This window comes from Centropristis striata, chromosome 22 (genome assembly GCF_030273125.1).
Source record: "Centropristis striata isolate RG_2023a ecotype Rhode Island chromosome 22, C.striata_1.0, whole genome shotgun sequence".
Lineage (NCBI taxonomy): Eukaryota > Metazoa > Chordata > Actinopteri > Perciformes > Serranidae > Centropristis > Centropristis striata.
The window spans coordinates 26477925-26499196 of record NC_081538.1 but is presented as its reverse complement, the minus strand read 5'-3'; the positions used below and the strand labels follow the sequence as shown (position 1 = coordinate 26499196).

General features: G+C 34.1%; 1 protein-coding gene across 1 annotated transcript; it reads right to left on the bottom strand.

The window, feature by feature from the left end:
- Positions 1–7154: 7154 nt before the first annotated feature.
- Positions 7155–18788, bottom strand: LOC131960890 (23 kDa integral membrane protein-like). Its single transcript, XM_059326157.1, has 9 exons — positions 18675–18788; positions 13762–13827; positions 12183–12308; positions 11668–11742; positions 10471–10566; positions 10147–10241; positions 9137–9233; positions 7904–7987; positions 7155–7735 (listed from the first exon to the last, which is right to left on the bottom strand). Exons 1-9 carry the CDS (start codon positions 18732–18734, stop codon positions 7613–7615), a joined length of 822 nt encoding a protein of 273 aa, XP_059182140.1. The 5' UTR covers positions 18735–18788; the 3' UTR covers positions 7155–7612.
- Positions 18789–21272: the final 2484 nt, after the last annotated feature.

Sequence of the window (21272 nt, the reverse complement as noted above, 5' to 3'; positions counted from 1 at the left end):
TCCCTTCCCTCCATGTGTTCCAATAGTCTATGTTCACCTGGTGCTCCCTTCCCTCCATGTGTTCCAATAGTCTGTGTTCACCTGGTGCTCCCTTTCCTCCATATGTTCCAATAGTCTGTGTTCACCTGGTGCTCCCTTCCCTCCATGTGTTCCAATAGTCTGTGTTCACCTGGTGCTCCCTTCTCTCCATGTGTTCCAATAGTCTGTGTTCACCTGGTGCTCCCTTTCCTCCATGTGTTCCAATAGTCTGTGTTCACCTGGTGCTCCCTTCTCTCCATGTGTTCCAATAGTCTGTGTTCACCTGGTGCTCCCTTTCCTCCATATGTTCCAATAGTCTGTGTTCACCTGGTGCTCCCTTTCCTCCATATGTTCCAATAGTCTGTGTTCACCTGGTGCTCCCTTCCCTCCATGTGTTCCAATAGTCTGTGTTCACCTGGTGCTCCCTTCTCTCCATGTGTTCCAATAGTCTATGTTCACCTTGTGCTCCCTTTCCTCCATATGTTCCAATAGTCTGTGTTCACCTGGTGCTCCCTTTCCTCCATATGTTCCAATAGTCTGTGTTCACCTGGTGCTCCCTTCTCTCCATGTGTTCCAATAGTCTATGTTCACCTGGTGCTCCCTTTCCTCCATGTGTTCCAATAGTCTATGTTCACCTGGTGCTCCCTTCCCTCCATGTGTTCCAATAGTCTGTGTTCACCTGGTGCTCCCTTTCCTCCATATGTTCCAATAGTCTGTGTTCACCTGGTGCTCCCTTCTCTCCATGTGTTCCAATAGTCTATGTTCACCTGGTGCTCCCTTTCCTCCATGTGTTCCAATAGTCTATGTTCACCTGGTGCTCCCTTCCCTCCATGTGTTCCAATAGTCTGTGTTCACCTGGTGCTCCCTTCTCTCCATGTGTTCCAATAGTCTGTGTTCACCTGGTGCTCCCTTTCCTCCATGTGTTCCAATAGTCTGTGTTCACCTGGTGCTCCCTTCTCTCCATGTGTTCCAATAGTCTGTGTTCACCTGGTGCTCCCTTTCCTCCATGTGTTCCAATAGTCTGTGTTCACCTGGTGCTCCCTTCTCTCCATGTGTTCCAATAGTCTATGTTCACCTGGTGCTCCCTTTCCTCCATGTGTTCCAATAGTCTATGTTCACCTGGTGCTCCCTTCCCTCCATGTGTTCCAATAGTCTGTGTTCACCTAGTGCTCCCTTTCCTCCATATGTTCCAATAGTCTGTGTTCACCTGGTGCTCCCTTCTCTCCATGTGTTCCAATAGTCTATGTTCACCTGGTGCTCCCTTTCCTCCATGTGTTCCAATAGTCTATGTTCACCTGGTGCTCCCTTCCCTCCATGTGTTCCAATAGTCTGTGTTCACCTGGTGCTCCCTTCTCTCCATGTGTTCCAATAGTCTGTGTTCACCTGGTGCTCCCTTTCCTCCATGTGTTCCAATAGTCTGTGTTCACCTGGTGCTCCCTTCTCTCCATGTGTTCCAATAGTCTATGTTCACCTGGTGCTCCCTTTCCTCCATATGTTCCAATAGTCTGTGTTCACCTGGTGCTCCCTTCTCTCCATGTGTTCCAATAGTCTATGTTCACCTGGTGCTCCCTTTCCTCCATATGTTCCAATAGTCTGTGTTCACCTGGTGCTCCCTTCTCTCCATGTGTTCCAATAGTCTGTGTTCACCTGGTGCTCCCTTTCCTCCATATGTTCCAATAGTCTGTGTTCACCTGGTGCTCCCTTTCCTCCATATGTTCCAATAGTCTGTGTTCACCTGGTGCTCCCTTCCCTCCATGTGTTCCAATAGTCTGTGTTCACCTGGTGCTCCCTTCCCTCCATGTGTTCCAATAGTCTGTGTTCACCTGGTGCTCCCTTCTCTCCATGTGTTCCAATAGTCTGTGTTCACCTGGTGCTCCCTTTCCTCCATGTGTTCCAATAGTCTGTGTTCACCTGGTGCTCCCTTCTCTCCATGTGTTCCAATAGTCTGTGTTCACCTGGTGCTCCCTTTCCTCCATATGTTCCAATAGTCTGTGTTCACCTGGTGCTCCCTTTCCTCCATATGTTCCAATAGTCTGTGTTCACCTGGTGCTCCCTTCTCTCCATGTGTTCCAATAGTCTATGTTCACCTGGTGCTCCCTTTCCTCCATGTGTTCCAATAGTCTGTGTTCACCTGGTGCTCCCTTCCCTCCATATGTTCCAATAGTCTGTGTTCACCTGGTGCTCCCTTCTCTCCATGTGTTCCAATAGTCTGTGTTCACCTGGTGCTCCCTTTCCTCCATATGTTCCAATAGTCTATGTTCACCTGGTGCTCCCTTCTCTCCATGTGTTCCAATAGTCTGTGTTCACCTGGTGCTCCCTTTCCTCCATATGTTCCAATAGTCTGTGTTCACCTGGTGCTCCCTTTCCTCCATATGTTCCAATAGTCTGTGTTCACCTGGTGCTCCCTTTCCTCCATATGTTCCAATAGTCTGTGTTCACCTGGTGCTCCCTTTCCTCCATATGTTCCAATAGTCTGTGTTCACCTGGTGCTCCCTTTCCTCCATGTGTTCCAATAGTCTGTGTTCACCTGGTGCTCCCTTTCCTCCATATGTTCCAATAGTCTGTGTTCACCTGGTGCTCCCTTTCCTCCATATGTTCCAATAGTCTATGTTCACCTGGTGCTCCCTTCTCTCCATGTGTTCCAATAGTCTATGTTCACCTGGTGCTCCCTTCCCTCCATGTGTTCCAATAGTCTGTGTTTTCCCTTGTCTTGGTCCAGTGTGTTTGACCTCGTCACCATACCAGCCCGTTTTTCTCCGCAGCCTCAGATTTCCTTTGCTTCGCCTTTTTGAATATTCCTCACAAGAGTGATTTTTCTTTGTTGTTTATTGTTAGCTTAGTGCTAGGATTTAGTTTCATAGTTTCTCTTGTCAGCCGTTTTGTTTCCCTCCCTTTTGGAGTGATTTTGTGTTCATTTTTATTTCCTCCCTTTAGTCTATTTCCCAGTTCATGGTAGAGTTTTGTAGATTCCTTTGTTTATGCTATCAGATTTGGATCCTCCCTTTTGGAGCGCCTTTTGTTTGTTTAACCTTTTATTTCCTAGTTTATCCCCTTCCTAGATTAGATCTCAAGCCCCCTAACTCGAATTTGGACCTTTCACTTGTATTTATTAGCGTAGCATTGTTCATAGTGTTTTTCCTCCTTCGGAGTGTTTTTTCTTTCTTTTTATTTTCTAGTTCAGCTTCAGGAGTTTCATAGCCCATAGTTTGTTTGCACCTTGTGTGGATTAGTCTTGCTGCCTTCTTTGAAAATAAAGAGACTGTCAGTTCTAATTTGAGGCAGGCCTTTCCAGGTTTTTGCGTTGTGGTTTTTGGGTGGAACTTCCTGTTCTGGGTATTGTGACACCAGCGAATGGGAAAATCCGGTTTAACTGCAGCAATACAGTCAAATTTGTAACAGTTTCGTGTAAAAGACTTTCACAAAGCCTGTTGAAATATTTTACTCCTGTAACTGAAGAGTGAAAACATGTTCTCAGTTCTCAGCAGAGCTGGAGGAAGAATTCAGGTCCTTTACAATAAATGTATAAAATAAATATATAAATATAAAGAAAAGAAAAGAAATCTACCAATGATTGGCTGAAAAGAAATATAAATTCTCTTGTAACTTGTCTACTTGTTTGTACTGCACGGCTCAAATCTCTGTTATTATAGAGACTTTGTTCTGTTCCCAAATTCTAACTGATTGAATGAAGTTTTAAAAATAATCAGTAGAAGAAGAAATGGTTAAACTGTTACTTTGTGGTTTCATGTTTCTGCTGTGATGCATCAACTAACTTCACTTTCACTTCTCCTGGTGAGCTGCAGCTTCAATCTAACACAAAGTAAAACTAAAAACTCAAACAGAATCAAAAGGAAACCTAAAACTTACCTGAAATAACTGTCACATCTTTTGTTGTTGCAGAACAAGAGTGTAGGTGTGTTCAGTGTTTTTGTATGATGTCATTTCAAAGAGCTGCTGGGTGAATAATTATGGGATTTTTATAATTTTTTTGCACAACTCAGGTTCAGCTTTCTCTTCAGCTGTCTGTTGAAGGTTTAAAGTTATTTTAATACAGACGTCTTCACAGAACTGTCAACAACAAACAATAAAAAGTGGGAAGATATGCATTTGAAAGTGAAAAAAATCTGCAACTTTTTATGAAATGTCACTCTCATGATCATCAATTAATCAAAGTTAATTTTTAACAAAACCTTTTTTTAAATGTCATGCAGCTCTGACATTACATCTTCCTGTTTTGCTGTAGTAAAAAAATGAAATTATTATTATTATTATTATTTTTAAAAAGGTAAAAAGTCTGGCAGTAAAATATTTCAGAGGTAAATTCTTTAAAAAAAAATACAGATAATATACAGTAAATATCTGTATTAAAACATATGTGTAGAATACCTAAAGTGTTTGGGTTTTTTTTACTTTAATATGATTTTAAATGTTTAGCAACATTTGCTGCCAGAGGTTTTGTATAAAATATCTTTATTTTGAAGGATTATTCAAGGCCAAAAATAAGTAAATATATAAAAAATAATAATACCACAATGTCAAACAACAGAATTAAGACAAAGTGAAAAAAACGTAAATAAATACAAATTTAATAAAATCAATAAAAACGTATCAATATCATACCCTCACCTATTAAAATTTCACCTATTTGAGAATTTTTTTTATAAATAAACAAATACCCAACCCAACCTCTCATTTGCTGCCAGACCTTTCAACTTTTCTTTTCTTTTTACAGTGTATAAACAAACTAAAACAGCCCGTCTGAAGGCTGCTGGTTCATTTTTCACAATTTATTCACTCATTATGTGTTTTCACTGATATTTATGTCTAACATTTATGAGGATATGAAACTAAATGCATCTGGTTTCATAAGTTTCATCAGTTTGATCATTTACATGTTTATTATTTAATAATAAATTATTACTATGAATTATCATTCTGTAATGTTTATTATTATTATTATTACTAATAATGTTTTATGCTTTTACCTTAATGTTTGTAAATTAATTATTTCTAAAAATAAATAAAAATCATGCAGTTTGTTCTGCTTTCATACTCACCACTCAATCATTGTTGTTTCATTAGAAACAAAATTAAAAATATTAAAATAAGGACTATTATTATTATCATTATTATCATTATTTTTAGTAGTAGTGATAATATTATGTATACAATTATAACAAACACAAAAAATTAGCAACATTAAAGATTATAAAACATATTTTTGAAGAGTTGCTGCTGCAGATGGAAATCATATTTTAGTTATATTTGATTTAATAAATGTTTTGTGCATCGTCCCTGTTAGATAATCATTGAACATTTTTTTAAGCATTTTACTGATAATGAGACTATAAATAAAAATTACCATTGCAATTTTTGCATCGTTATAATTTCTTATATGCATGTAACAAAGTTTTTCTCTAGTGGCAAAAAAAAGTTAGTTGAGTAAATTTACTCAAGTAAAGTACATGTGTGTAAATTTAGTTCTAAAAAATAAAATAATAATGAAAAATTCCTGCTCTTCTTTTTTTTCAGTTTTATCATAAAAATTAACATAAAATTAAATAAGCGTTGTTGACGTTTATTACAGCAAAATAAAATGCTATTGTTATTATTTATTAATATAACAACAAGATTTAATAAGAAGATTTTGTTAAAGTATATTCCTCTGGGACTTAAACACTTGACAAATAAAAATATATAAAAATAATATATTAAAAATATTATAAAAAGTAAGTGTGTTTTCTCATGTTACTAAAAACTTCAGTCCAGAAAATGAAAAATATATATATATATATTTATCAGTTTCTTTGGCGCCTTCTGGTGGCCGCAGGATGAAACTACAACTGAAGATAAAACTCAATCATCACTCATAAAATAAACTTTATTTTTTTATCTTTTCATCTCAAACAGCTGCAGCTTCACTCACAAACATTTTTATTTATCAGGTTTTATCATTTCAGTCTTATGCAAATTTTCAATCTGAGTTACTTAATTCTAGCAAAAAAAACAACACAAAAAAACACCAATTTATTAAATTAAATTAAAAGAAAAGAAAATAGAGTATAAGAAATGTATATATCTATAGCAAAATGTATTTACCTAATTTACTTTAATAAAGCTAATCTAATTTATTGTAATACGTTTGATTTAGAATTAGTAAATTCATTATTATTACATTTTTATTTTTTTATTTATTTACAGATTTTGTTCCAACTTTTTTTTCTTGGTCACAAACATAAACAGCAATTAAATTAATTACAAAAAAATGGGTTCATGTAAATAATCTAAATTATATTTGTTATAATCTATTTATCTCAGTTTAATTTGATTAAATGACATAAATTATACTTTTATTTTTCTTTAGGTTAGGCTTGGAATTATTTGACAGAAATTTTGAACATAATTCAATTTAATAAACCTGACAAAAAAAATGTTTTTGCATTTTTTTCCAAACTATTTTTTTTCTCTCTTTTCAAATATAATCACAGAAACTTCACAGTTGAAGTTTTTAAACATCTGTTCACGAGCAGAAAAAAACAAAATAGCGGTTTCATTTCTTCTTAAAATATGTCAAATATAAATATGCACTTTTTAAAAAAAAAAACACGGGTGTGGTTTTGGGGCCTCATGCATGAACAGTTTTTTCTCACAGATCTGAGAGCTTTTGTGGCTGTTAATCTTATTTTATTTTTAATATTTTTTCCTACTTCCCGTTTTTTTTTCTCAAGTTAAACAAATATGTCAGTGTTCACTGGACCAAGTAAATATCACTTTTATTACATTTTTAAATCACCTGTGTCGATTCTCAAGGCAGGAAAAAATACATTTATTTTAATTTATTCTTAATTTATTTCTTGTTTTTTAAAGTTTCATTTATTTCTCAAAGACGCTCATTTGTGACAAATATTCAGGAGTCTTTATTATATTATTATAATATTATTATATCTTATTGAACTCGTTCTTCAACCTCATTCTGGGATTTACCCTCCACACACACACACACACACACACACACAGACACACACACACAACAGACACACACAGACACACAAACACACACACACACACACCTATACTGCCAACAGTGGACCATCACCCAACACTTCACCGTGTGTGTGTGTGTGTGTGTATGTGTGTGTGTGTGTGTCATGAGGGGTATTTTATGGCAGTGAACTAAAGTAAAACGTGTGTTCAGCGTCTATGCGATAACATCAAACCTTTAACGTGTGCATTTAAATTACTTTCACTTTCAATGGACCGACGAGCGTCACGTAGGCGTCGCCATGACGATGCACACGCGTTATTGCTCATACGCCGACGTGACGGTGAACTACGCCTCAAATTGTGGAAATCAAACAGCGAGGGGTCATTCGTGCCACGAGCTAACGGACCGAACTAAATACTATCAACTTGTTCAGGCTGTCAGAGGTACAAACAGGTGTGTGTGTGGAGGGTAAATCACAGAATGAGGTTTAAGAACAAAAATAAAGAGGAGTTAATCATAAAATCTTCATCCACGAGGCCCAATGAAGTAAAGCAGCAGTTTGATCTGATGCTTGTGTGTGTGTGGGGGTCAGGGGTCAGAGGTCAGAGGTCAGGTGAGGGAGGGTTTGGGTTGGTATTTCACTCTGTTGAAGTCGTCGACGGTGGTTTCGACCGGGGGCGTCCTCCAGTACTCCTCCAGGCCCAACGCCAGGCTCAGAGCTATCGCCGCCATCTGAAACAGATCAGATTCAGGGTTTAGAGTCACAACACCAGCTGAACCATGCAGAAAATATCAAGAAAAATTTGTGAAATTTCAGGTAATATTTGTTATATCAGGCCATCAAACATCCATCCAACCTCAGAGGGTCAGATTAAAACATGAAGCAGTGTGATGTTTTACTGTGATGGTGGCGAAGGCTGAAATGATTCCTATCCGGAGTTTGATGGGGAAACTCAGGTAGCTCTTCAGGATGGGACCACAGGGCTGCAGGTCAAAGGTCAACATCAAACAGGAGCTAAAACCTTTATTTATATCTGCATGTGTCAATGTTAACCCCCCACAGTGAGGTCAGAGGTCATTGACGGGAAGAAGAAGTAGAGAGAGAGAAAATAAAGAAGAATAAAGGAATTTAGGATGTTGCAAAGGGAATAAAGATGAAGAGGAGAGATGAACAGAGAGGAGAGGAAGATGAGGGAAGATTAAAAGGTTCAGAGTAATAACGATGTTTCCACTACGGCCCAATACCCAGAATGAGGCGGTCTCACTCGCCGAAACGCCCCTAATTTGAATATGAGTCGTCCTGAGCGGACTTTTGACGGGACTTTTTTCATCCCTGTAGAAGAGCAGGGTCTTTTTTCTCCCCTGAAAAAAGCCTGGTTACTGATTGGACAGAACGATGAGCAGGATGTGACGTAGTACTCAACGCTACAACAACACGCACCATTTGTAAAAGCCGGTGAAGCAGTGTTGCCAACTAAGCAACTTTGTTGCTATATTTAGCAACTTTTCAGACCCCCTTAGCGACTATTTCTCAAAAAAGCGACTTTTTCTGGTGTTATTGGAAACTCGTTCTTAATCTTCTTAACGAGGGCCGGCCCTCGTTAAGAAGAGTAAGAATGAGTCGAAGCGGGCCAGTCCTCCTGCAGCAGTCTCTCCCAGCTGCAGAGCCGGAGGGGATGTTAACCCCTTAGCGTCCAGTCTGCAAATTGCTAATAGGCTAACAGTTAGCTCTGTAGCAGTACAGTGTGTATGTGCTGCTGCTGCAGGAGGTGTTCCCTTAGCGATCTCTGTTTGTTTACAACAAGCACCGGACACTCTGCTTTGTTTATGATCAGCGGAGACGCTGTGCATAATTAGCCATGCTGCTTTGTTTATGATCAGTGGCGTACGTTGTGCAAAGTTAGCGATGCCTTCTCTTTAATCTGTCGCGTATGTGATCACAGATCATGGTAGAAACTGTCACTAAGCAAATCTGGACAATCGTTCTTACGTCTCTAAATACCTCTAGGGGTCTTTTTGTAATGAAGACACGCAGAGTGAGCGGACATTTGAGAGGGCGTGGCCTGAGACTTTCCCGGTGGCCTCTCTTCCCCCTAAAGGAAACACGGCTAATGAGGCGCTGTGGTTTCTCACCTCGGAGTGAACCCAGAGTTTATCTGTGAGCCGCGACGTCTGAAGGTCTCCCGACGCCACACAGGAGCCCAACGAGCTCCGGTTACCAGGCGGAGAGCTGAGAGACAAACGGGACAGCAGGGAAGAATCTGAGTCGCTTTATAATAATTTATTATTATAATAATAACAGTAATAAATATGTTAACATATAAAGAATTATTATGTCTATTAATCAAATGTAGAAATTTATATTTAAAAAAAATAGGTGTATAAAATTGAGAAAGAAAAAATTAATAATATAGTTCAAGTATAAAAATTGAATATGTTACATATATTAAATAAATAAATAAATATATTGAATATAGATAGGTGTATAACGTTTAGACATAATATCAATAAATGATAATGAGTTAAAATATATGTTTATTAAATATAGGTGTTTAAATTTGTAAATATAATAACAATAATAAATAGCTTAAAATATAAAGAAACTTCTTACATGTATTAATTAAATGTATACATATATTAAAAATAGGTGTTTAAAATTGAGGGAAAAAAATTATATTAATAAAAAAGTTCAAGTATAAAAATGGAATATCTTACATATATTCATTAAATAAATATAGTAAAAATATGTGTTTAAAATTTTGAAAAATGATTCATGATTATACTGAATAACTTAAATTCTTAAATATATAAATTACGTAAATAAATGAATATATCAAATATAGGTGTATAAAATTTATGAAAAATGATTACAATAATAGGTTAAAATATAAAAATATATCTCACATATATCTATTAAATACATCAATATATTAATAATAGAAAGGTGTATAACATTTATAAAGAATAACAATAAATATTAATAATATTAAATCTTGAAAAAACTCTTCACCAAATTTGAGTTGAGTAACTTCAAACTCCTCTGATGAACCAAAACTTTTTATAGAAAACTGAAATTCAAAATTCAAAAGCTCTAAAAATCCACTCGAAATCTACTTGTCGAGTTGGAAAGTGTTTGGTCTCACCTGGGCGGCAGGTCTGAGGCAGGGGGCGTGCACAAACAGGTGACAGGAAGTTGATCCCCCCAGTCCTCAAAACTCCTCAAACCACAACAAGAGTCCTGAGACACAGACAGAGTCATGTTATATTGCAGTGAAATACAAGGATACAGTTAGGAGAATGTAAAAAGAGCAAAATAACACCCTGAAATGTTTTGTTGGGGTTCAGAGGGTTAAACAGAATTAACAGGCTAACAGCACCAACAACTACTTAAACCATCTTTAACCTCTAACAGACTCTACTCTGTGATCTTTGCTGTTTCTTCTCTTGTTTTATTTTCTGTTTCTTACGGAGGCCTGCAGTTTGCTCAGTTCACTCTGGATGTAACGATCGGCTCTGTGGAGAGGAGTGACGTTCAGAAACACTTCGTCCACGGCGCCGTCCATCTGCAGAAACAAATCAGTGACGGAGAAACGGTTAAAAAAAATATGCAAAAAAAATGTTCTTGAAATAACAACTCTCTAACATATTATTATTGTATACATTTCAATTATTATATTATAGATATTTTATATTATATGATTATTTTCAAAAATGGCCTGAATGAGAAAAGTAAAAAATAGATTAAAATAGGAAAAATACATAAAAACTATTCAATTATATATATATATATATATATATATATATATATATATATATACACACATATATATATATATATATATATATATATATACATATATATATACATATATATACATATACATATATATATATATATATATATATATATATATGTATGTATGTAATATTTTCAATAATGTATCTAATATTTATATTATTGTTTTGTATATGTTTCTTTAAATTATATTATATTATACATATTTTATATTATGTGATTATTTTCAAAAATGGCCTGAATGAGAAAAGTGAAAATTAGATTAAAATAGGAAAAATACATACAAACTTTTGTATATTTTTCTTTAAATTATTATAATATATATATTTTATTTTATTATTTTAATATTTTGAATTGTTCTTTATAATTTGATTGCGTCTCAAATGTTTCTGATTTAATGATTAATGTCCACACTGCATTAAATAAATATGTTTTTATTAATATACTCTAGGAAAGAAATTGCAATAATTTAATACAAGTTGAAATCAACATATATTGAGTTTATTCACAGTAAACATAGATTTAGTACAGAGTTTTCTCTTAAACTAAATCTTTAGCGATGGTAAAATGGCGTTTTGTAATAATTAAATCAAACTAATCTGCTTTCAAGATGCTTTAAAAACGATTTCTTACATTATGATTGCTGACACAACCAAAACACACAAAAAAAATACTTTTCAAACAAAAAATCTTCTAAATTCACCTGATAACTCTCTTATAGCTGTGGTCATGAGGGTTTTGGCAGCTAAAATATGATCACAGGAAAGAAATTATTGTATAAACTGTACTCTAAGAAGATTAACTCTTCTGTAGTGAAGCGTGCAGCCTGTAGGGGGCAGCAGTGAGAGACACAGACAGGTGGAGTTACCTGAGCTTGAACCTGAACCAGCGGTGCAGCAACGACCATCACAGCCACAAACTCCACGAATATCAGAGCAGAAAACTGGAGGAGAGAGTGACAGGTTAGCCCCGCCCCCTCGTTAGGAAGGCTGTGCTTCTCTGGCCTCAGCTCTGAGCTCCAACGGCCCCCAACTGAGAGAGCTGGACCTGAGCTACAATCATCCAGGACACTAACAAATTATCCTTAAAACATGAATTAATCAGTATCAGTAATCAAGTTGTTTTTTTTTTATCTTGTTTTTCAATATGGCCAGAAACTGAAGTCCTCATTTGAATAGTTATAGGTGATGGTCCACTTTTGCCAATATAGGTGTGTGTGTGTGTGTGTGTCTGTCTGTCTGTCTGTCTGTCTGTCTGTCTGTCTGTCTCTCTGTCTCTCTGTCTGTCTGTCTGTTTGTTTGTGTTTGTGTGTATGTGTGTCTGTTTGTGTGTTTGTGTGTGTGTGTGTGTGTGTGTGTGTGTGTGTGTGTGTGTGTGTCCCACCAGCAGCAGCAGCGGTTTGAGGTCCAGAGTTGCAGCACAGATTCCCAGAACAGACAGAACCACAGTGATTGGTCCGAACACCTGCAGCACCAGTAAACCGTCGCTGCTGGACAATTGCTCAAACAACTGAGCGAAACAAAATATTATCAGATAAACCACTATTCTCTCTTTTTAAAGATTATGTCTCAATGCAAAAATCAGAAACTGAGCTGAACCAAGCTGAAGCCATGTTTACATCAAAATGTGGCGCAAATTTTATACAAATAAATGACAAAAGAAAATGTGAAAATAAAAGCCTGTTTCCATCCACCACTGAAATGCAAATATTAAGAGTTTGTTCATCAAGATAAGCAGTAGGGGGCACCAATTCTCAGTCAGAAACCAGTATTGCCCCATTATTGTTAAAAAAAATAAAAAATGAATATATATATATATATATATATATATATATATATATAGAAAGGTGTATAAAATTGAGAAATAACAATAATAATAAAAGGGTAACACGATGGTGTCATTAAAAGAGAGAATAAATGGTGAAAAACAAAGAAATAAAAGTAGATGAATTGTAGTTCTTCCCTTCAGTCTTCATGTCCACAAGATTGTACATTTTATATATATAAAAAATTCTACTAATTATTTAACCTTTAAAGTTTAACCTCCATTCAAGACTCAACTGGTAAGGCATTGCACACAAAAAGAATCCAAATCAGTTCAGCTGAATGAGAGATATTGTTTTATTTTCTTTTTTTAAAACCTGCTGCCTACATGTGCCACAATGCAGTTTGACAAATAAATAAAAACCTTTTAATTATATATTAATTTCGATTATATTTTTGATAATTTACCTAAAGATTTATTCTTATTATAATTATATATATATATATATATATATATATATATATATATATATATATATAAAGTGCACTAAATAAAAGTGCACACTGTATTAAAAAACATCTATAAATAAATCAAATATGTATTTATTGAAATAATGTATTAACAAGTACTGCAGTTATTTAATCCAATTGTATTTTTAATTATTTATTTGCTTATTCAGGTATTTCATTGTCTATTCTTTGTTTAATTCCTTTAATTTAATCTAAGGAGGGACATTAAAATGCTAATTTTATTTTTGTTTATTTAGTTAGGAGTTTAATCTCTTCTCCACTGAGACATTGTTTTATTTTATTTTTAAAACCTGCTGCCTACATTTCCCACAATGCAGTTTTTTTATACTTTAACACTTTAATTACTGCAGTTAGTTAATCCAAGTTGAAATGTAGACGTATTTAATTATTTCTTCGCTTATTCAGCTATTTCATTGTCTATTCTTTGTTTAATTCCCTTAATGTACTTTAATTTAAGGAGGGACATTAAAATGCTAATTTTATCTTTATTTATTTAATTATGAGTTTAATCTCTTCTCCACTGAGATAATGATGTCACATCTGGCTTCTGGAAGGAAAAGGTGCTTAAAACAACAGACCAACAGGCGGCACATGGCAGTAAAAGTTTACTGTTATTTGTTGGGGTTAAACACACACACACACACACACACACACACACACACTGTTACCTCGGCAACCGGCGTGTTGCCGTCGATGGAGGAAAATCCAACGCCGATCATCACCACACCAGACACCTGCAGAGACGTAATGAATCCGGATTAAAGTGCAGAAAGTGACGGAGAGTTTCACAGGAAGTCTTTAACAGCAGCAACATTCCTGAGAAACTGTTGTGTTTCCCGGAGAGACGCTCATCAGCTGCGAGCGCTGACGTCGTCCGCCTCATAGTTTAAGGGAAGAAAAAAAAAAACATAATTTCCCTCCGTTTAAAGTTTCCAGACTCCAGCAGCAGCAGCTTCAGTAAATATTCTCACACTGAATCATTTTCCCGCAACGAAACGTTTACAAGCTGTTGCAGCTACTGTACCGTAGCTTCGAGTTTAAAGTTATTTTTGACACTTAGTTAGAAGCTGTTGTTTGCAGCAAAAATCTCCCAACCGTGCTAAATAAAAGAAATTTAAAAAGAGAAGGAAAAAAAAATGGAAATATTAACTGAGAATCTAAGTAGTTATATAATAATTATATAATAATTAAATAAGTAAAAAAATAATACACAAGTTAAAATATTTTAAAAAATCTTACATATATTTAATGAATAAATATTTTTTTGAAAATAAGAGTTGAAAATGTGGAAATAATAATATTTATAATAACCAAGTTTAAAAATAAAATAAAAAATATTAAATGAATATTAAAATAGATAGGTGTAAAAAATTCAGAAATAATCATAATAAATAAGTTAAAATATTCAAACAAATGATGTTACATTTATTACATAAAAAATAATATAATAAAATAGATATGTGTTTAACATTTGGAAATATTATTATTATTATTATTATTATTAATAAAAATAATAATAATAATAATAACTGAGTTAAAAATCAAAAATACAATATATTTAGATATTTAAATTGAGAAATAATAATAATAAATAAGTTAAAATATTAAAATAAAATATCATACATAGTAAATAAATTTATTTAAAATAGATTGGTGTATAACATTTCGAAATAATAATAATAAATAACCATAGATAAGTTAAAGTATAAAAATGAAATATCTTACATATATTATACTTAGATAAATAAATACATTTGAATATATTTGAAATACATAGGTGTATAATATTTAAAAACTCTAATAATAATAATAATCTTAATCATAATAAAATAATAATAATAATTTACTTTTAATATAGTACATTTAATGCTGATACAAAATACAACATTTATACATTTATAAACATTTATAGTTAAATCAGTTCAAATCAAATACTTTTACAGTAAGTAAAAACATATGAAAGCAACAATTAAATGCATTAGCAAATAAAAATACTGATATGATTAGAAGTTGGTATGCTGCTGTGAACAATAAACAAATAATACAAATCTTCACAAGAAAACAATAAAAAAGAAAGTAAAAAAATATAAAAGCATGACAATAAAATTCAGGAACAGATTCAATCCATCTTGAAAAAGTGAAGAGAAAACTATATGAAATAAAGTATAAACAAACTACAACATGTTACACAAACAATCTGTAATTTAAACCTGTTTCCAAAAAAACTAAAACAAAAAGTCTAACAGCTGGGTTGAACCAACAGAGGGTCACTCATTACTGTAATCAGCTGATATAAAGTAAACAACAATAACAGGAGTCAAAACAGGAAGCAGGAAATCACCATAATGGAGCATTTTAAGTGTTTGTGTGTTACTGAGACAATAACAATAATGTTACTGGAAAATATTAAAATGAAAAGGCTGGTTTTCAGCTGGTCATAATACTATTAAAGGCACTGTCTGAAAAAGTGATGTATTTTTCTATCATTTCTATAATTTGATATTAATTTATTTAGAATGTTTTATAATAAATATGAGTGGACGGATGAGAGGAAATAGTTGAAGGGGAAAATAAAATAAAAGACCTACAGAAAGAAAACAGCTATTTACATAACTGAACTCATATTATCATCTAGTTATAATAATCTTTCTTTTTTTTTTAAATAAACTCCTAACATATAACATTATAAAACCCCTAAAATTGTTTATTTAAAGAATTTTAATTTGAAATACAAACCCATCGCTCTCTGGTGGAGAATCTGTATAATGCTGACCTTAAATATATCTGTGACGTGTCAATACTGATATTGATTCATCTAACTTTAATTGTAAGCACCTGACTAGATGTTCAACGGCAATTCACCCTTTACTTACAGGTTGCTGATAAGCTAATAAATGACACAGCAAAAATATTTTTAAAAAGTCAAACAATGACAGACAAATTCACATCGATAATAGAAAGTATTATAACAATAAAAATAAAATCTGACATGAGATTAAAGGCAATAAAAACGTTTAAAACAAGGGAATCATTTAAAAAATAATATTAAATGGCCTTAAAACAGTTTAATTAAATGCAAAGGTAAAGATCTCTGTTTTAATTAATAATATTTTGTAAAATATAAAATACATGTAAAAAGAGCATCAGTTTTTACTGTTTTTATCAACAAACACAGTCATATAAAGCAGCTCGTCATCTGCAAAGACACTCCATATTGATTAAAAAGTAGAGGCCCTAAAATCAAACCTTGAGGAACCCCAGAAGTTATTTTATAGTGTTTTGAGAAACCAAACAACACAAAACAAACTTCTTGTGTTCATTCAGTCTATTTAGTAGATTAAAAATAATTCAGTGATTAAAGGCAATAAAAACTTTTAATACAAGGGGACAATATACAAAAAATGTCCTTCAAATATTTTAATTGAAAGCCAAGTTAAAGATCTAGGTTTTAATACATAATTTTCTGTAAAATATATAATACATAAGATAAGGGCATCAGTTTTTACTATTTTTATTAGCAAACGTAGTTATAAAAAGCAGCATATCATCTGCAAAAAAAAAAACTATATTGATTAAAAATCAAAGGCCCTACTATCAAAGCTTGAGGGACCCCACAAGTTATTTTATTGGGTTTTGAGAGATCGAACCACACAAAACAAACTTCCTGTGTTCCTTCAGTTTATTTGAAAATAATTCAATTTTTTAATGATTATTAAAAAATGTAATTCAAACATTTTAATTAAAAGCCAAGTTGGGGCGTCCCGGTGGCTCACACCGGTAGAGCGCTAACCATGTATGCCGTGTGCTGCGGCGGAGCCGGGTTCGAATCCGGCCTGAGCTCCCTTTACCGCATGTCTTCCCCTCTATCTCTCACTATCAATAAAGCAACAAAATGCCAAAAAAATAATCTTTAAAAAAAAAAAAAGTCAAGTTAAAGATTTTCGATGTTATACCTCTTTATCTTAAAGGTTTTAATGCATCATTCTCTGTAAGATGAAAAAAAATACATGAGATAAGATCATCAGTTTTTTACTGTTTTTATCAGCATAAACATATACCCCACAAGTTATTTTATTGGGGTTTGAGAAACTGAACAACTCAAAGCAAACTCCCTGTGTTCCTTCAGTCTATTTAAAAAAAATTCAGTGATCTGCTGTATCAAAAGCAATAATCTGTACTATTGCCATCTAGATTTATCGTGATATTTCTACTATATTCTACCTATTAGTATACTAATTAATTTAGTACATAAAATGTAAAATATATCTAAAAAGAGCATCAATTTTCATGTTTTTCATTAGCAGACACAGTCACATAAAGTACTGTGTCTTCAGCAAAGTAACAAACTCTTAAAAAGTAGAGGCCCCAAAATCGATCCTTGAGGAACCCCACAAGTTATTTTATAAGGTTTCGAGAAACCGCTGAGACAAAGAACATAATCCTTTACTCTATTTAAAAGGAATTCAGTGATCAACTCAATGTATCAATGTAATCTAGATTTAACATAATATTTTAAGATAATTTTACTTGTAACCATTATATTGTTGCATTAAGACAATTATAGCCTATTTATTTTCTAAAAATAGACACTATGTATTTGAGGGAAGTCATGTAGTTACTTTTTTTTATATCTGTGATAGGCTCAATAATGATTATAGTGAGCTGCATTTTAATGTTGTAGCTCATTTAAATGCTGTGTTGTAGATTAATTGACAACAATTCATTTTATTTTATCATCTGATCGTGATTTTTTGTATTTTTTTGGTTTGCAAAATATTAAGTTATCAAATAAAGGCGACTCCCGTTGTTGATTAATAAAGTTGTTTTTTTTAAACAACCGTACAGTCTGATGTTCAACTCAAATTCATATATTTGAGTTGAACATCAGACCTCGAAAAAACTTCAGAGGGATAAAATATGATGCTAAATGATATGATAAATAATTAATTTAAATTAACAAAAATATTAATTAAATAACAAAATTATTTATTAAGTATTATTCTATACAGCCAATGTGGATGAGAAAGTTATCCGAAATGTGGAAAGAGAAGTTATCTGAAAAAAATAGAAACTAAAATTTCATGAGAAATGGTTTGAAAGCCGACATAAGCTACAAAATACAATTAATTTCTCTTGGAAAACAATTAAAACAGCCTTTTTTTAGTATTACAAAAGTACAAAATTGAACTTTATACCACATACAGTACATTACAGTACATTTAATTTATCTATAAAAGCTATGATTAAATGCATTATTCTATCGTTGAAGAATGCATTTTTTAAATCAAATTTTTAATTTAAATATATTTACAATATTTTTCCCTGCAGCATACAAGTCCTCATTTCAAGTCCATATTTCTGTATTTCCAAAAACGATATTTGCGCTATTTTGAAATCCATCGCAATCAAAAGATTAAAAGGGAAAAACATTGTAAGAATTTGTTTTCCCCATCAGATGAATCTCCCCTCTGTTTGATTCTAGTTGCTCGTCATCATCACATCACTTATAAACAATGACACAAACATGCAGTTAGCTGTTAGCCTTTAGCAATTAGCTGTTAGCAGTTAGCTGTTAGCTCACCATTAGCAGCACAGTGACACAGATGGCGAGACCTCGTAAGTAACTCCTGCAGCGAGCCATGACTGCCGTCTGAGAGAGCCGAGCTAAAATAGAAACAGTAAAGACCAGAGAGACTCTGTGTGTGTGTGTGTGTGTGTGTGTGTGTGTGTGTGTGTGTGAGTTTGAGTGTGTGTATGTGATGGATGTTGTTTAAAGCCCAGGAGTGTTTGGCTGCAGAACCGAGAACATGACCAAGTTTGGAAGATCAGCTGGAGAGAGAGAGAGAGAGAGAGAAACGAGGGAGGTGAGGAAATATGACAAAAAAAGGGGAAGAGGAAATAAGAAAGGAAACAATGGAGGAGGGGGAAAAGGTAAAAGGAAAGGAAGTACAGAAGGTGTTTACATTCTGTACGTTGGCTCATCATTATTAGACCCTTGTTTTCTCCTTGTTTTCTTGTTCATTTTAATGCCTGGTACAACTAAAAGTACATTTGTTTGGACAAATATAATGATAACAACAACAATAGCTCCATAAGAGTTTAATTTAAGAGCTGATATCTAGACATTTTCCATGGTTTTCTTGATAATGATTTTGGTTATTATCAAGAAAACCATGGAAGATGTCTAGCAGGGCAGGCCTCGCAGTTTGGCGTTGTGCCCTGAAAAAACATATCTGCCCTGAGGCCCAGTTGGTTTTGCGGTGTTCTAGTCTGCCTCTTTCCTGTCAACACAGCTTTGACACCTGCATCTTTTGAGAAAAAAAGCATCTTTTGATGACATTTATCTTCAGTGGTGGGTTTGATTCGAGCATGAACCGCTCAGATGGGTTATAATGACAGTTTGACATGAATCTATCACCGGCCAAGCAAGGAGGCTTCATCAAACGCTCTAATCTGTCCCGCCACGGTCTCATGTGTTGCGCTAACGTCACATTTCAAGCTACTGAAAGTATTTTTACACGATTCATGATATAAAGTTGCCGTGCCTACCTGTCTGTATCAGTCCTGTCCCCACATCATGTCTCCAACTAAACACTATCAACCTGTCCGGGCCGTCAAAGCTCCAAATACACTGTTGCAAATGCCGTTCAGGAGCCGTGAGCTAACATTAGCTAACAATTAAAGTTTTGTTCTTTTTATCACACTAAACTGTGACTTACTGTTCTGAATAACTTCCTGTCGCTAAACGCATGCAGCTTTCAAAATAAGAGCCCAGTGTGTTAACAGAATCGACCACGGAATTTACAAGAAGACTGTCGAAGTAAGATGCATTAAATAAAATATACAAGAACCCTTATTCTCCTTTAAAATAATTCTTAAAATATGCAACCGTTAAGTTCAGTGTATATGATGGAATAGTTGCATTAGAATGTGTGAGAGGCACCAAATTTGGGCTTTTATGGGGAAAAAAAATCCCCCTAGCCAGCTATTTTTCCACACTGGCTGGCTGCTCCATGTCCTAGTGGAAAGCATGTTGACAGCAATTTAAAAATTATACAGTAGGATAACAAAGATTCTATAATACGGTATCTCCCGACTGAAAAATTACTCCAATCTTCCTCAGAAGCGTCATTACTAGTCCTTAAATTAAATTCATTATGGACGTGGACTTAAAATCATTGTTTTATTTTATGGCCTTGGTGCCCTGGCTTTTGGCCTTTGTTCCCTCAAAAAATTGACAACACAAAAGGCGTGAAAATGACGAAATTCCAGGCCTGATGTCTAGATTTCAGTTCTTAAATTAAACTCTTAACGGCTATTTTTTGTTGTTATCATTACATTTGTCCAAACAAATGTACCTTTAGTTGTACCAGGCATTGAAATGAACAAGAAATTGAAGAAAACAATGGTCTAATAACTTTTTTCTGTGACTGTATAATGATGACTAATAATGGTAAATATGCTGTTTAACAGCCTTTAGGAGTTCTGTCAGTACATATTCCAGGTAGAAAAGGTCCATTTTCCCTCCAGCTCAAAATCAGAAATGTGTGATTTTTGTTTTTGTTTTAACCGTATTGTTTGAGTGGAGGGAAACCACGCTCACACAGGTGAATATGTAGGAAAAATATGACAGCTACAGTAGCTGGGAAAACAGCGATATAGGGATAAAATTTGAGATTACTCCACCGGGAGGAGAGATTTCTCATCCATGAACAGAGTGAGACAGTTAATAAGTAATATCTGAAATCAGAAAATTGTTTGGTTTCTCTAAATTTCAAACTGAAATTTAGAGAAACCAAACAATTTTCCCATTTATTTATTCATTCATTTCATTCGTAGGTGAATATGGAGCTGAGAAACATGCTGCAGGCTGAGCAACAACAGGCAAGTTTCTCTGCCCTACAAGTTCATATAAAATAAAATAAAAACACAAAAAAATGAAAGAATGAAGTTTGCAACTAATCCAGCCTCCTGCAGGTATCAGGTCAAAAAGTCATATATTTGAATAAACTGGGTTACTTAATATCTTCTAGAGTTTGTTTTGTTCTGCAGCATGAGAGGAGAGGAGAGGAGAGGAGAGGAGAGGTTACTCCGGGTTAAAAAGATTTCTAATTAAAAGGAAAACAAGGAGGAGTGATGAAGTAGATATGAAGGGACGGAAGAAAAACAGGAAGGAGGG